The sequence below is a fragment of the Fusarium oxysporum genome, chromosome 14 (assembly GCF_000149955.1).
Source record: "Fusarium oxysporum f. sp. lycopersici 4287 chromosome 14, whole genome shotgun sequence".
In the NCBI taxonomy this organism is placed as follows: Eukaryota; Fungi; Ascomycota; class Sordariomycetes; order Hypocreales; family Nectriaceae; genus Fusarium; species Fusarium oxysporum.
In genome coordinates, this window is record NC_030999.1 from 1,084,612 (window position 1) to 1,100,176 (window position 15,565).

The 15,565-nt window shown below is 49.3% G+C and overlaps 6 protein-coding genes across 6 annotated transcripts; 5 read left to right on the forward strand and 1 right to left on the reverse strand.

Moving 5' to 3' along the window:
- Positions 1 to 723: 723 nt before the first annotated feature.
- FOXG_22714 (uncharacterized protein) lies at positions 724 to 1,237 on the forward strand (the record flags this gene model as incomplete). Its single annotated transcript, XM_018403125.1, has 2 exons — positions 724 to 1,030; positions 1,104 to 1,237. 2 exons carry the CDS (start codon positions 724 to 726, stop codon positions 1,235 to 1,237), a joined length of 441 nt encoding a protein of 146 aa, XP_018258049.1.
- A 2,715-nt stretch (positions 1,238 to 3,952) lies between these two features.
- Positions 3,953 to 4,732, forward strand: FOXG_22715 (uncharacterized protein; the record flags this gene model as incomplete). The annotated part of the gene is made up of 1 exon (XM_018403126.1): positions 3,953 to 4,732. The coding sequence occupies one exon, from the start codon at positions 3,953 to 3,955 to the stop codon at positions 4,730 to 4,732; it is 780 nt and encodes a 259-aa protein (XP_018258050.1).
- A 742-nt stretch (positions 4,733 to 5,474) lies between these two features.
- Positions 5,475 to 6,179, forward strand: FOXG_17256 (uncharacterized protein; the record flags this gene model as incomplete). The annotated part of the gene is made up of 1 exon (XM_018397274.1): positions 5,475 to 6,179. One exon carries the CDS (start codon positions 5,475 to 5,477, stop codon positions 6,177 to 6,179), a length of 705 nt encoding a protein of 234 aa, XP_018258051.1.
- Positions 6,180 to 7,221: 1,042 nt separating this feature from the next.
- On the forward strand, positions 7,222 to 8,534 carry FOXG_17257 (uncharacterized protein; the record flags this gene model as incomplete). The annotated part of the gene is made up of 4 exons (XM_018397275.1): positions 7,222 to 7,401; positions 7,471 to 7,702; positions 7,789 to 8,342; positions 8,445 to 8,534. The coding sequence occupies 4 exons, from the start codon at positions 7,222 to 7,224 to the stop codon at positions 8,532 to 8,534; spliced, it is 1,056 nt and encodes a 351-aa protein (XP_018258052.1).
- Positions 8,535 to 12,686: 4,152 nt separating this feature from the next.
- Positions 12,687 to 13,607, reverse strand: FOXG_17258 (uncharacterized protein; the record flags this gene model as incomplete). Its single annotated transcript, XM_018397276.1, has 1 exon — positions 12,687 to 13,607. The coding sequence occupies one exon, from the start codon at positions 13,605 to 13,607 to the stop codon at positions 12,687 to 12,689; it is 921 nt and encodes a 306-aa protein (XP_018258053.1).
- Positions 13,608 to 14,227: 620 nt separating this feature from the next.
- On the forward strand, positions 14,228 to 14,839 carry FOXG_17259 (uncharacterized protein; the record flags this gene model as incomplete). The annotated part of the gene is made up of 2 exons (XM_018397277.1): positions 14,228 to 14,273; positions 14,457 to 14,839. The coding sequence occupies 2 exons, from the start codon at positions 14,228 to 14,230 to the stop codon at positions 14,837 to 14,839; spliced, it is 429 nt and encodes a 142-aa protein (XP_018258054.1).
- Between the last annotated feature and the right edge of the window lie 726 nt (positions 14,840 to 15,565).

Sequence of the window (15,565 nt, forward strand, 5' to 3'; positions counted from 1 at the left end):
GTGTTTGGTGGCTGATTGTAGTGGCCAGGGCAGGGGGGAGACAATTGCGCTGACAAGAAAAGTGGCCGTCTCTCCATTCGACATGATGGGGAAGATCTCTTTAGGTGACACGGAACGTGGGGGCGGCGGCCCGCAATGGGTCCAAAGTCCAGACCCGCTGACGACTGTTGCTGCTAGTTATGTAAGCTACGACGACACCTGGGACACGAATACAGTGGTGCACCGCCGACAAACAAGGAGAGCGGTAGTGATACTGCATCAATGGATGGGTGTACTAGAGTCACTGTACCGACTCCAGCACCCCGTATTCAGTAGGACCGCTGCCTTGTCTGTCTCATTGCTCTACGGGAGTCTGGCCAATGACGCCAGCCAGCTACTTCATGCAGGGATGTGCCAAGATATCAAATATAGTTCCTGCGCTAGCCAACACGATGGAGTGCCTTTTTCCTGCTCACTTGCTGACCAAAACATCATCAAGAAACGACACACTCGGCAAAAACAGTATTTTGGCTTCACGATAAGAAACCAGGGACGTTTGTCTTCTACTTGAATCCCGTCTGTTTCGGTGATGTTCCTTCCACAGTTGCTCTTCAGGCCATGTTCCAACAGCTTGTCTATCAAGATCGCCGAGCATTACAGCATGCATACGATCAGACAAACCTTGAACCCCAATGGATCATATAAACGATTGCAGAAGCCTTCAGCGGGAAGGTTGTCTACATCATGACTGATGATCTTGATGCTTCTAAAGTATTGAAGATTCCCAGTTGGTTACAACTTGAAGGTTCCACTCCGTCATCTCGCCCAGAAGCTTCTTTCAAGTTTCTCATCCATTTGGAGAAGAGCAGAGTTCCCGACTCTGAAGATCTCTTGAATGGATGTCCCACCATCGATCTTGACATAGATACACCTCAGCCCCGAATGAGGGAGACGTGTATCGAACGTGAATCGAAAGAGATTTGCTGGATGTTCAGCCAGCCCGAAGAAGTGCTTCTTGAGCTGGTTGATATAATCACACCCGTTGAAGAAGGTTTGTTCATCTTGTGTCCCTATGTTCCACAAATCATAAATCTGATTCGCGTCTCGCGATATTGAATCACCAGAGAAGGCACGACAATACCTGGATCAGCTGATGAGCCAGCTGACTTTCGCTGGATTCGAGCAGGAATTTGGGCGGATAAAGCAAGAAGAGGCAGTCGCGCTATTAGACATCCGGAAACTATTCATCGACGCCTAGCCAAGTATCTAAACAACATCCGCGCATTGGCAATTATGGCTTGAGAGAGATCTGGGAAGTCGTATGTGCCGTTATCCCAGAGCGGGCAACTACCTTGTGCGACAAGGTCGTGGAGAATTGATAAAAGCTTCTTTTCGAGCAAGGGTGCAGCTTGTATGTCGTGATATCAAATGGGGAGTTTGGTCTCTGACTCCTTCTTCCAGTCTTTGATGTGCTTTCGTAGGCTCCGCTGGAGCTATAACGACCTTTATAGCTCATCCGCGCAAGGGCAGGTTCATTAACTGAACACCTTGGTTCAGGCTCTTGCTCCAGGCACGCTCACTCGTAGTGAAGCGTGCTGCGTAGCCAATGGGTTGCACATCTCGATTTCTGTCTTCTAAGAGGTGTTTGCTTTAGATATTGTATGTAATTGGAGAGTCGAATAGAGTACTTTGAACTGGACGGAGGCAATACTACCGAGGCTAATCTTCAGGCAGGTTCAGAGGATTCGCCATTGGCTGCAAACAGGAAGCCTAATATTTGTACCCTGGGGTCTTTATTAAGGTTTCGTTTGCAGTGGAGGTGATCAGCAACCAGCAGGGGCAGGGGTGCCATGCAGTATGTAAGAAAATCAAGCCAGATAAAACAGGGGTCACTATTGCCTTGATCCGATTGTGGCGACAGGGGTCAGAGGCAGTAGTCACGCCCTCTCCTAGCCCGACTCTCATTCTGATTTCTGCACTAGGCAAAGAAGAGAGCCTTGCATCTGGACAGAATCCCTCCGAGATCTGGGATCCTGCGGCCTCAACTTGGAGCCGCCTAGGATGGCAGAATTATAAGCAAACTGTCTTTCATAATGCTCTCTGGAGAGATTTGGAAGCGGTAGATAGCCGGGCTGGATCACATTGGCAACTTCTTCCTTCAGGTTGCCATTCGGAACTTTCGTCAGTTCACCCGTAGCTGTTACAACCAAGTTCAGAGCATTTTTGGAAAGGAATTGAAAATGTAGGTGCTGGAAACACTGATGTCAGCAGCCCCCTGGCTTTTGGCAGTTCGCTTTGCTTCGAGAGGCCAAGGCGATTAGAGAAGCAGGCGGGGAGGCAGAAAATATCTCTATATACATTTATAGGAACATGCAAGTAAAATACTGTAAATACTCAGTGATAGCTTTTTCCTTTTCAATTATGTATAGGGATAGCCGTAATCCTGGAGACGGTCCCTATTTATCGCCGAATGCCCATCTCCCCGGTAGCATTAAAAATACTAGTCTTTTTGCTCCCGTCTCATCATGGTCTTTGGATTCACGCCGTTAGTTTCAATGGATTGACTTTTCAGATTATACTAATACATTTGGCATTTCCGAGGTTTCGACAATCTTTACACTCTTCTGTCAGATGAAGTACCATTGTCCCTCTCTTCGCAATCTTCGTCATTCTTTGTTGCTTCGGGACAGCGTTGAATGCTAGGTCGGATGAAGGCAGACTCCGTAATCTCCTCGTTACATTCGTTGCATGTAATCTGCTATTTAATGTTTTAACACATAGTGCCGGCTTTAATCTTAAGTTTAAAGAATAATGATACATATAAAGTTTTGTAGTGAAGAAGGAGAGTTCGATGCGAATGGGAGGGAACTTTCCTTTTATAGCGTTCAGCGCGCCTTACGCTTTCCATGCCACCAACACAAGAACACTTTGAGGAAGATGAATATGATGTCTATCATCGGATCCGGCACGGCGACTGAGAGTGTGTAGTAGTCTGTCGCGGCGCCACGACAAGATATGATGGACCGGATCATCATGTAAAGCATGTGAAGGGCGGAGAGACAACAAGAATGTCCCGTGCACAGAAATGGAAGCGACAGGGATGCCGCATGAAGCAGGGTTCATCCGTCTTCCCCGAACCACCCCATAATCTGGAGGCCGGAGTTGGGGACACGCCACCAGCGGCTAGAACGGGCCTCCGGGCTGTAGGTGAATATGAGACATATTGGGCAATCTCTCAGTTGGACATGGGAGATCAGCCAATGATGAGTGCCTATGTACGCTAGTTGAGGTCCATTTTTGGTCTTGCAAGGGGATGATAACATACAGCCAGGCTCTCTTTTTGGTCCTGGCACCAAAAGTCGCGTTCGCAGCCCCACTCGCTTGTATCAAGAATGATTGGTCTAGGTGCATCCAACAGACGCGGCTTTAAACCTGTGACTCTGCGGCAAGTCTAGACGACTAAAGATAAATACTGGGTAGGTTCACCATTCGCTTTCGTCTCGATGATCACATGCTCATAGATATTCTTCCCACTCAGCATACAATCTGGCCTTCTCGCACCCTTCCTGCCCACCCTCAGTTTTGAACACCAAGATGCCTACCACGCGTCGCCAAGCCCAGGAGAAGCGACGTCGGGGCGGAAGGATGCTACTTGCATTGCCGAACGGTTGGCGCTGCCGGACTCGCCATACCCCATACTGCTGCTGACGCCTTGCCAGAAATTAAAGATGAAATAGTCACGCTTCTCAACCGAATGCCGAAAGGAAGAACCTTTGTCTTTCAGCCTAAAAAAGCCCAGTACTGCTGCACTGACTGTAGGGAAGTAGAAATGAGGCAGAGCACGAAGAAAGAGAAGGAATAGTGGTCGCCTTGGACCCTTACGTAATTGTCGAGAGACTACAATAAGTCTTGGCAGCACTCATACACCTACTTGACGAAACACCTTATTTGCCCGTTCCAGCTGAAGGATTACATGGCCACATGTTTCAATGACCGGAAGGATGATAATGTGGTCGACAAGCGCTTGCGTCCTCCGGTGAATTCCATATACGTTCGCCTCACTGCTGAGAATCTTATCCAGGTACCACTGCATGAAATTTATCAGGCGGAAGCCTATCCGAAAAAGCTCCAGGTCAGCCTCCAGCTTGGCGGATGCGACAAACAACAGGTGAGCAAGGAGGAGACAAACCGTCGACATTCTGTCTTTAAGCAACTGGAGACACTCATCTTCGAGGGACCACTGAGAGAGCTGCTACTCGGCACCAAAGAGAGAGTCAAGATTGGGTCTATATTTATGGATCAGTATACAAATATTTGGCTGCACCCGACGCCCGAGTATCTGTCATCGAATCCGGCCCTGGATCCGGGTCTTCGGAGAGCGCTCTATGAACTGTGGACCTCTGCGGCGGTTAAATCTGTAAATCTACTGGTTCTTCCCCTCCGTGAGAGCGATGGGGAGGGCATTCTACCACTCGATTACGAACCCCGTTGTCAACTGAGCGGCCCGTTTTGGAATCAACACCCGCATAAAAGTCATATCCTTTCTGTTCAGTCTATCGAACGTTACAAGCATCAGCATCGGATAGTCTCTGCATTCGTCGTGAAACCTAAAGGCTATGTCTTGCCTAAGGGATACAGCTTGAAAGAGATTAGCATTAACGAAGAAAAGATACACGCGGCGGGAGGCGCGACCGTATATTTGCAGCTAGTCGGCGCTGAAGATCAAAAGTTCGATATCCAGCTTGAGGGCTAGGAAAAGTTCATTTACAACCAGACAGGCGAGGACGTTAAGGTGTCCGGTGGTGAGGCTAGTGTGATTATGACTGACGCTCCGGCAGCAAATCGGGCTGCTGATAGCGGAACTGAAGAAAGATGTATATGGCGTTACGATGGAGCATCCTTCATGTGCTCCATCATGCGCTTTGTTCTGTACTGTATAAAATCCGCTACCCTATACCTGCCCTGTGACTTTGTTTTTAGATTCCCGTACATAACATAACATAACATAACATAAAATTTAGATTCCCGTATTATCAGTGACTCATAAAAAAAAGCGATGCCAGGGTAACCCCAGGGATTCGCCAGATGTTACCAACCCCAACTACTGTTTGGTGAGAACTAGAAGGAAGAAAGAGGGCGGATATTCCAGCTACCTTCTCCCTTCATTTCCTTGCGAAGGAGCCCACGTCAGATATCGGACCTTTGACTCAGTACACAACTTGACCTGGACAAATAGGGCAAGGTCGGCTTACAACGCAGGATGACGAAAGGAAAACGGTACCAAACGTCCTATATCCGCTCCAGGGCTACGGTTTCCCATTAGCGCGACAAAAAAACGTCGCTCTTGAGCCAAGTGAAAAAGATGCGCGTACATGGGCGCAGCTCGTCTTTGCCAAGTAGTGAGCCGTGAGAACATATACATGTAGTCAGGGTTGGTATCAAAGCACGTACCTGAGCCATCGCGCCAGTCTCTCGGCCTGCGCCTTTCAGGCACAATGTCTGCCACCCGAACAAGAGGCCTGCCGACCTGGCTGTCTGCTATGCAAAAACGAAAAGTCGCCATCACGATAGCCCATCGGACCTTCATCATATGGTCCATCCACAAAGACCCGTTCCCTGAGGCCACGACGCGTCTGTCCCGGTTGGGACGACACTTGCTTGCATCCGTGCTCCTGATCATCCAGTTGGCTTTCCTTGTTGGTGTGCCTGCGGCGATGAGCTTTCAGGCATGGTCTACCCAGAACCAGCTTTGGCCGGCCCTGATCGATCTGGGATTGGGGAAGGAGGCAGGCGAAGTCGTGGTATATCTCATTCTTGATGCGATACTCCTCACGATCATCTTCTGGGGTGCCGTGCCGGTGATGGCGCAGAGGCGAGGCCATGGCGATCGAGTCAGGGTCACGGCGAATACGGCATTCGTCTTGATGGTGACGGCCATTGTCGGCGTCTCGGTTCGCACGATGTACTTGACATGGAACTGGACACTACGTTCTGCGCTGGCGTACGACCATACTGGACTGAGAGCGCGGTGCAAGTTGATCTTCTTCACGGCGGGCATCTTGCTCTGCTCAGGCTGTGCCTCGATCGCCGTCTTTGTGTTTTATGCGGCAAGATCGGGCACCCCTTCCAGGAAGCAAATCCGGATGGTGGACGACACAGCGGATGGGGAGAGCAAGATGAAGGCAGTCGATGCTATCTAAGGGGGAAGATGTGTCGTGTTCTCATCAGAATTTTGTGCAGGCTTGGCCATCTGGAAAATGCAGGAAAGGAAGGGTCGACGCAGACATAGCCAAGATACTGAATCCAAATTTACGAAACAACCCTATGGCCCGCGACATTATCGTCCTGCCTCGTACAGGTCTGTTAGCCGTTTGCTTGAACCGCTGGATATCGGGCGTCGCTTGCTCCGCAAGTGTTCCCGGAGGCGCTCGCTGTATTTCGTCCTTCTTCCTCTTCTCCTTCTTCCTCGTCTTATTCTCCTCACCGCGGCGGTTACCCTGTCAGCTTTGTTGTCAAGCTGCCTGTACTTTGCTACACAGTCGAATGTTTCTAGTTGATCGAACCAGGAACTGTATTTTTCTTCGCGATAAAATATAATCAGGCGCCCCAAGAAATCTTGGCATACCTCAATTTGAACTCCTCTCTGAGATTGAGAGGCGCTTTAACTAGACGGCGACCAGTTTTTTTCGGGGCCATTACAGAACCTGGTGCCTGGAGATGAGGCCCTCTGTCCGTGGCCGGAACAAGGTCCTAGGGCTCGGGTCTCCGTTACGCCAACATCCAGGCGCCGGAGGAGCTAAACTCAACGTTTCGATTACCAACACAAGGTCGGCCAACCATAGGCGTCTGCACATGCTAGGTCAAGTCCAGACCTTGTCGTTACCATGAAACGGAAGGCTGCTGACATGGAGCTGACCCGGCGAGATTGAAAGTCTTCCGGACTTGGCTATAGTACGCGGCTAACGGATGGCCATCCGAACCTCCCTACTTTTGGTCTTGGGTTGGTCCTTGCTCTCCTAGTAACAGCATGATGATTCTCTCCTTACTTTCCTACGTCCAGGGTTGATTGCTATATAGAGCTTGATCGCTCTCGGCTCCAGCCACAGGCCTTTGTAGCAGTCGTCAGACCTTGAAGTCCTTCATACCAGGCTTGTAGAGAGGTTTGTGCAAGCCATATAAAAGGGATAGACATTCATCCAAGATTCGATTCTTCCATCCTTTTAGGGCTTGCTCAAACCCATCATGAGCTCTTCGCGCAAGTCACGGACCGCCTCAAGCATGTCCAATGTCATGTTCACAAATGCTGTGTACTTTCCCAACTACCGGATACACCAGGGGGATACACCAGGCATGCTCAACTACAGCTGTATCAACTACGTTTACTATGCTTACGCCTGTGTTTCAGCCGATGGTGGTGTTTTTGTAAGTTCTGTTTGCTACTCATTTCAGCGTCTCGGCAATCGGGCATACTGATTCAGAGCTTAACTCCAGTTGAGCGACGAATGGGCGGACGCTCGAGCGTCTGTTGACGGAGTCCAAGGCGGATTGGGGTCTCTAATGCACCTCAAGCTGAAGTATCCTTATCTTCGAGTTGTTCTGTCCGTTGGAGGCGGCAACTCATCACAGATTTTCCCCATGGTGGCTTCCAGCACTCTTTTGCGCGACAACTTTGCTCGCTCAGCCAAAGGCCTCGTCGAAGCGTCTGGTTTAGATGGAATCGACAGTGAGTTGCACCCGAGACACTGTCTCTGACTATCATAGTCACAACAGGAAGAAAAAAAAAAAAAAGACTGACAAAGTTGGTCACAGTTGCGTGGGAATACCCCTGTGGTGCTCAGCAAGGCTACGATTTCCTCGCACTGTTGGCAGCCGTCCGTATTCATCTCCCGGAAGAGCATTATGTGCTGACCGCTGCACTCCCTGCAGCCAAAGCTGCCTTGCAGGTTCTCGATTTGACGGAGATAGCCAAATACGTGGACCACATCAACTTGATGGCCTTTGACCTTTTCGGTTCATGGATGCCGAAAGCTGGATACCACGCTCAACTCTATGCCGGGGACAAAGAAGAAACGTCGGCTTCTTCAGGTGTTTCCTACCTCATGTCGAATGGATTCCCCCCGAGCAAGATTCTTCTTGGTATTCCCACATTTGGGCGAACTTTCCTTCACTGTACAGGAGCAGGTCACGAGTACAAAGGCGTTGTTGCTGAGTACAGTCAGCTACCACCTAAGGGGTCCAAAGAGTTTGTTGACAAACGCTATGTTGCGGCGCAATGTACGGGCACAGACGGCCGTTTCGTGACCTACGACAATCCGGATACTGTCAAGATCAAGGCCGATTTCTGCAAGCAAAAGGGACTAGGAGTGAGTAGCCCAACTGTGGACGAAAGTGTCTTGTATGCAATATAAGCGCATTCTCATCACGAATCCCCAAATATTGTGACTAGATCGCTAACAATGGCCTAGGGTCTCTTTTACTCGAACGGTGCCGCCGATTCCAGAGATGAGTCGAGGAGTCTGGTTGCGGCTGGCTTCGGTGCCCTCCACTCGTCTTAAGAAGTATTTACCGCTTCTTTTTTTGGTTATGGACTACTGTTTTGCCAACGGAGTATAGCAGGTCGGGGCTGTACCAGTCTAAAAGGCAAATGAGGACTGGCAGGGATCAAGGTTTTGTTCCAATATGACTATCATTTGCTCCTGTCCTTTCGTCGCTTTAATTTCGTAAAGAGAGGCACATCGCCTAGGCCGTGTATATAGAATAAGGGGCGTTCTACAACATCTCTAGAATAGAGACAAGAATATGACTGCTGGGCTCCTATACAGACTAGATATACTAGAGGGAGCCGGATCTGTCTTTGGTAATGGGATCATAAATCTGGATTCCTAACTCTGCCCGAGCACCTTGTTCACTATTTGATCCTCTCACTCGCCTACGTCTAGATTTCCGATCTATGTCCTCAACACACCTAAGGTCAGGGAGAACGCAAGAAGATCAATCGATCTTTATGTCAAAGCACATCACCGCGATTAACTACGGATCATGTCTTTTCTCGGGTGTAAAGAAAGAACAGAAAGTCAAGGTCCACCTCCATCCACTAATGGCAAGTCAACCAGAACATATATGAGCGCATTGTGTATGACACTTTATTGACCATGCCAAAAAGTAGCAACATTGAGGAGGTATGATGAACAATTCTCAAGCTATTTAGGCGACTCTCTAGGCTCCACGGACTGAACTACCGTTCGTCGATGGTAGGAAAGTGCTTCAGAAGTTCTTGGTAGACTACCTCACTCATGTCTGTAGCATATGGTGCTTTATTCGATACTATAAACGAAGACAATGCCTGGGACAAGCTCGACTACTTGATGCGTCAAGTCAGAAGACACGATCAGAGTAACGGTCGCTATGCGCATTATGCTAGTTGATTAACTATCTACCTAGTGCACCATACCAAAATGATTCTACGTAGAATTCTTTTGTTCATGCGCGACTGTTACAAAATGCTCCTTGATATTCTGCTGTAACCGTAGCAAGGCAGATTTTGTCAGGTCTTGGGCGTCGTGACCACCGTGGCCTCTATGAAGCAATTCATAATGAATGTTTCCTTCGCGAAATCCGTGCCTAAGAAAACGTTTTGGATCGTAATTCACCGTTTCTAACGCCTCAGAGACCTCTTCGATCTCCAGCAACCCGATTGCTGTCCCGTGTCTGACGATCAAGTTTAACAGGAGATCATCGCGTTTCAAAGCTTGATAAACTGCATGCTGGAGGAACGAAACTGCTGTACCGACATCTGGCTTCCAATACGTTGATACTAGATCACAACCCTTCTTGAGAAAAAGAGCCCAGATACTGCTCAACTGCGACTTGAAGCCCAGCTCCTCCAGCTGTTCAGTTTCCCAAATTCGACAGCTCAAGTGACACTCGCGGTCTTTTGGGCCTCAGCAACGATCGCTTAGTGCAAATTAAATGTGACTAGATAGTGGTGTCCCTGTCGATTCTGTTCCAAGCAGCCTGTAGAGATGGTTGACCTGATCGTGGCTCGCACAGCGCACAAATCCAATGTATATTTCCGACCACTGGACAGAGCTTTGCCCCCTAGATTCGTCACATCTCTCTATATTGTGCAGTCCATGACCGTCTTGAATACATTCTTGCATGGAAGGAATGCGTCCTCATAGACCATATTGCTAGGCTTGTGTGTCACGCGCCACGAGCCTCACCGCTACGTCGGCGATGTGATAGAATGCGAGGCTGCACACGATTTCCTCGAACCCATGACACTTTGCGTGTCATCGGCGTTGTCAACCGCAAGAAGCCACTTGCCAGCACCTTCAGAGCGTAAGTACCGATAAACTGGGTTCAACTGCATTGCTATTGTCCGCAGTCGGAGTACCACAAACGTCTATGATCTGCAGACATGCCTGTCCGAAACTGGCATGGCTCAGCACTGGCACCTAAAAAACCGAGTAGCCCTGCTTCTTCTCTTCGGTCCAGTAGGCGAGCTGTAGCGCAGTGTGCGTTTTGCCAACACCTCCAAGGCCGAGACGTAAGACTCTCTGGCATCCGCTATTGAACAGCAGATCTTGCAATGTCGTGATATTATGATCTTGGCCTACGGTTAAAAGAACTAAGAAAGGCAAGCTGTATTTCATATGCATCGACCAAAGAACCTCAATTTTCTGAAGTAAGGCTGCTCGTTGATACTGGGCCTGAAATATCTTCAGCCATAGTTAATTGCGCTCGCCCGGGGCATGCTGTAAGGAGTTTTGAGTAGTTGAAAAGACCAAGAAGCTAAGGAAGGCCTTCGCACAAGCTGTTGCCATAGCTGCATATCCCAACCAGACATTGCTTTTGTGGCCATCTGCATATTCACAAGCGCCTTTCATGATAACACATGGGAAACTATCCCAGACGCCAGCGCCTTCCATCGCCTACGCAATAACATGCTCCGCTGCGACAATTCGATCGTGGTCCTCACCGGACTTCATAACGCACTTCCAGGGGCCACGAACCCGAAATGTACAGCAGGCATAAGGCGGACCTCTGCAATCACTAAGCGGGTTCGGGGCACAAGATTATCTTTGCATCGGCGCTATTCGCAAGACTCTTTCTTCACTGTATGGCGGTAGGACGCCTCGAATAGTCTGTCTTCCGTAGAACCAAGATACTCAACATGAAGGTCTCTATCTTGACGAAGAATACCACCACCACCCAAGTAGTCTGATATCTTGGCGCTCAACTGCCGCCGATGTCGAGGTCCTCTAAGCTCCTCGTATCTCCAGGTTTAGTCTGTCCAGTTCGTCGAGCAAGGCGTCTTTGCGGGCAAGGTGGCCAGTTGCCACCTAGAGTCGTACTGGATAATGCTGCTGCTAATCATGACATCTCCAAGGACGATTTCGTCGTACTGTGTACGCAGCAGGCCCCCGGCCCAAGAAGTCTATGCGGCACAAACCAAAGACGGTCAAAAAGGGAAAAATTTCGATCTTTATTGTACCTAAGTGAAGTGATCTCGTTGAGACCGAGATAAGCGCATCGTCACGATCTTTGTGGTGCTCATCAACGACAATAGGCTCGTCCTTGTCCTCTAAAATCTTCATCCCCTCAGCCTTCTTGCTCATCATCAGCCTCTTGAGCCCTCTTTCAGCTTCAGCAGCTTTCCTAGCCTCAACTTTAGCCTCCTACTTTCTCTTGTGAGGGTATCGGATATCTTCAAACGACATGATGTTTTCTTTTCCAACTGGTTTTGATTCGTGTAATGTACGCGTTCCTTCAAATATCCGATCAGAACGTTAGTTGTCATACAGCCGTGCGGCCTAGCTGTTGTCTGCAGCGGAGACTGGAGATTGATGTCAGTTCAGGCGTCAGAGGCCGCGTTTTGAGAGCGAGATCCATTGATTTGGTGGTAGCTCAGAATGGCCATGACTTTTTTCCGCGTAATCCTGTGATGTCCACGAATCTCGACTACTCCACATCACTGACTGCAAGCTGCGCGAACTTTCCGGTCCATGTATAATCCATTTAGTAGCATATACGCGATGAAAATGCTTGAGAAGATGGCGAACTAGTGATTTGGTGTCGCTATCTGTCTTCCTGGACGTATTCTTTTGGCTATCACTCTCCTGCTCAGCACGCATTTCGACAGCCTGCACCCATTTTTCCTCTTCTCATTAAAATCGTTTTAGTCTGTCATCAGCTAGTTGCCGCATATGTTGTGTCGATTGCTCTCCGTGCATTTAATTGAACCAGAGTCTTTATGCAATCGTCTAGCTGCCTTCGTAGGCTCGCTGCCGAATTGAGCCGCCGGGGGCTGCCAAAAGCTTCAACTTCCAACGTCATACAGCGCAATTATGATTCAAGTCGATTTCAGTCCACGACATTAAGTACACGGTAAAACTCCCATCAAACACACCACCTCAAAACTATGATGACAAGCTCTTTTGCAAGAAACGCCAGGATCTGCGCATAGGCCCCAAGGAGGCTACCGCAACCACCGATTTCTCACACGATGAATCACGTTGCTTCAGTTCTGACACTCTCCTCATGCAACCTCGCGGTCATCATATTCGGTATTTTCAAGATAACTCAAAAAAAAAAGAAAGAAAGAAAGAAAGAAAGAAAGTGGCGCGAGTCCACCATTACCCAAACTGCCAATCAAGGAATGCCCAACTTTAACCTTCACATTTGCTTCACCGGCTCTCAGCTCACTACCGCGATTGCTGAAGACTGGCTCTATGTGGAGGGCCAGATCCGTTCTGTCGCCGGTCATCGTTTACCAAGCTCCGTACTCTTCGGCTTTTCAACCGGTGATCTTTGCTGCTGTTGCGCCAGCTGTCAACTGCCCGCTGAAGAAGACCTCGTTTGCCTTGAAGGGGAACATTGAGTTTGGCCAAAGCCCAACCAGTGCGGTTGCATTCTGTTTCGTACATGAGACGATTGCCTCGATACTGATCCTTGGGATCGCACGCCCGGGGATAGACGCAATTCTGTTCTTTGAACTCCGGGGATAGCTGTTCGGTGTCAACTGCCTCGATATCGCAACGAATGGTGAATTGCTTCTTGACTCTGTCTATGGAATACTCAAAAGCAATCCATTGAACACCGTCTCTGTCCTGTCGGACGACCAAAGGGTTTGCAGCACGAGTAGGTCCACGTGCTTTCTCAAGGTTGAGAGCGGGCGATTGGCGATATTTGTCAGGGTGCCTCAGTTTCATATGTCTTGCCAGGTTGCTCCGGAACCATCGGGGATCGCCTTCGGGTTTGTGTGAACAGTGATCGCACCCTCCGGAGAATGCAGATTGTAATTCTGGTCCGGCCGGATTAGCCTTCATCGAGATAGAAGGCGCTAGGGTATTCGACGTACCACGATCTGCAGTGCAAGCTTCAGTAGGTAGTGGCTTTCGAGTTCCTCTTTTCTTTTGACCTTGACTCCTGTCGTGGGTCGGTGCTGATAGCTCTTCTATCAGAAGGATTTCTTCAGATATGGGTCCCGTGTCGCGTAGGACCTCTCCCGCCTCAGTTCGAATGCCTCCCCGCGCTATATCCCTCCTCTCCTGCCGCACAGCGCCTTCTACTACATGTTTTAGCTCAGCAGTTGCCTTGCTAAGCTCATCATCAATGCGGTCCATGGTCAAAGGAAGAGGTTGTACGAAGAGGTAGGATATGGTGGCCAGCCTTTTAACTCTGATGATCTGCCGTAGTCTAAAAGCAATACGCATCGAGTACGTCTGAGGAAAAGATGAAATTAAGGAGAAAGGACGGATACCATAACACAAGTTGAGTGGCTGGCTTTATGATGAATTGACTACCTGTATCTTCCCCCTATCTTTGGCCCCTGTAAACCGCCTCAAATTCATGCTCGGCTTGCTGATCAAGCAGGGGTACCTGGCACCTACTCAGACTAGAGCCTTACAGCGATCAATGTCTGCTAAAGTACCCTGGTTATATCCTAATGACTATCTCTTGCTATGTTGAGTAGGTTAGTGCAATAGTTGGACTTTGGCTGGATTTGTTTATGAACATAGAGGACATTTGGGCCGAGGTTTTCAGAAAAGACAGTCGGGTACAGAGATATAGAGATGTACCTTGCAGGATCTCGACTGCGAAGCTAAACCCACGGGTGGTCCCAGGCCAACGGCCGCGGCTGATTATCGTTGAGAGTCTCAAGTGTAAGATCGATTCTGACGATTCTATGTCAATCTTGAGCCCTGGGTCCCGGTAAGGATACCGCAAGTCGGGAGCTGGGCGGATGGCGAAACGAAGTCCGGCCCGTCTTGGTGTTTTCTGGGTATTCTGTATGCTCGCCGAAGGCTTCGCGTAACTCCGCATTGCGGCGTGCGAGATTAAGTATTGGTGAAGGTGGGTTTTGAGCAAACCATCGAAGAAACGGTTGGTTCTTATCCTTAGTGATTTTGACAAGGATCTCAACTGACTGCTATATCCACTATAGCTTTTCCGAACAGCTGATGGAAAGCCAGTGAATCTCGAGAGCACGCTTACTCTCAGCCTTCACGACTTCGCCCCAGATTTAGAATGCGAAGGTGTACCAAATATTCCTATATCTAGCTCTTTTGCCGACATCTGCGGGTTCTTGGTTGACGCCGAGGAGGTGCAGAAGGCGAGAGAGTCTAAGGATGGCAGAGGTGTCAAATCAACTCGCAAGGTAAGCAAGCGGAAACTTTCATCTAGTTCGCTTGACGAATTGGCCTCGGATGATGAGGAGAAGTTCAAAGAACAGGAGGAAGTGATTGATATCAGGGCTAGTCATGACGATGAAACCTTTCAGCCGCGCCCTGGTGATGCCAATATCACCGATGGGGGAAACGGTTTAAGACCGCGAGCGGTGAAGCGGCGTGCTTAGTCCTCGTCTATTCTCAGACCTCGTCCACGATGCGCTCGGGGAGTACTCGCACGACGCAGAGCTGGCTGGCTTGCAGTACAGCGCCAGCCTCGATTCGCGCGGTCTGTTCTTGGACGTTAGCGGGCACAATGATAAACTGCCCATGTGCTGTGTGTGTAAATTCTTCACGACCTCAAAGATCTTGGCTTGGTCCTTGGAAGAGACTTTCTTGCCCTTGGTGGTGAACGGCTCCGAGCCTACCCTACCCGTGTATATGGTAAGTTGTGATCGTCGTCTTTTCCGTCCCAAAAGTTACGGCGCTGGGCTTCTCCCAGTTCAGAGCCTTTGTCAATCATCACCTATTTGCTCTGGGCCCCACAGGACGACTGCCTACGCAGTGTCTTCGTCAACAAATGCGATGGCTTCGCCATACCTGTCGATTTTGGTCTTCACCGGATCCGCATTACAGGGAGAGCCGAAAGGAGTGTCCGCTTTCCTCTGCTTCGATAGAATTGTTGTAGATCGTGGGCGCCGCCAGCACCCGTCGTAAAGTAGTAGTCCTGTCTGGAATGGGTCCGTATAATTCACCTTCACCAGCGAAGCGCGGACACTCCTTTCGATCATCCCTGTACGCAGACCTTTGATAAGAGTTCTTGTTCCTGAGATCCTCGCCACATCCACGACAAGAATATGCTAGCTATGGATGAACTTGCTTTGTTGAGTGAGCCATGATTGGATATTCGTTTC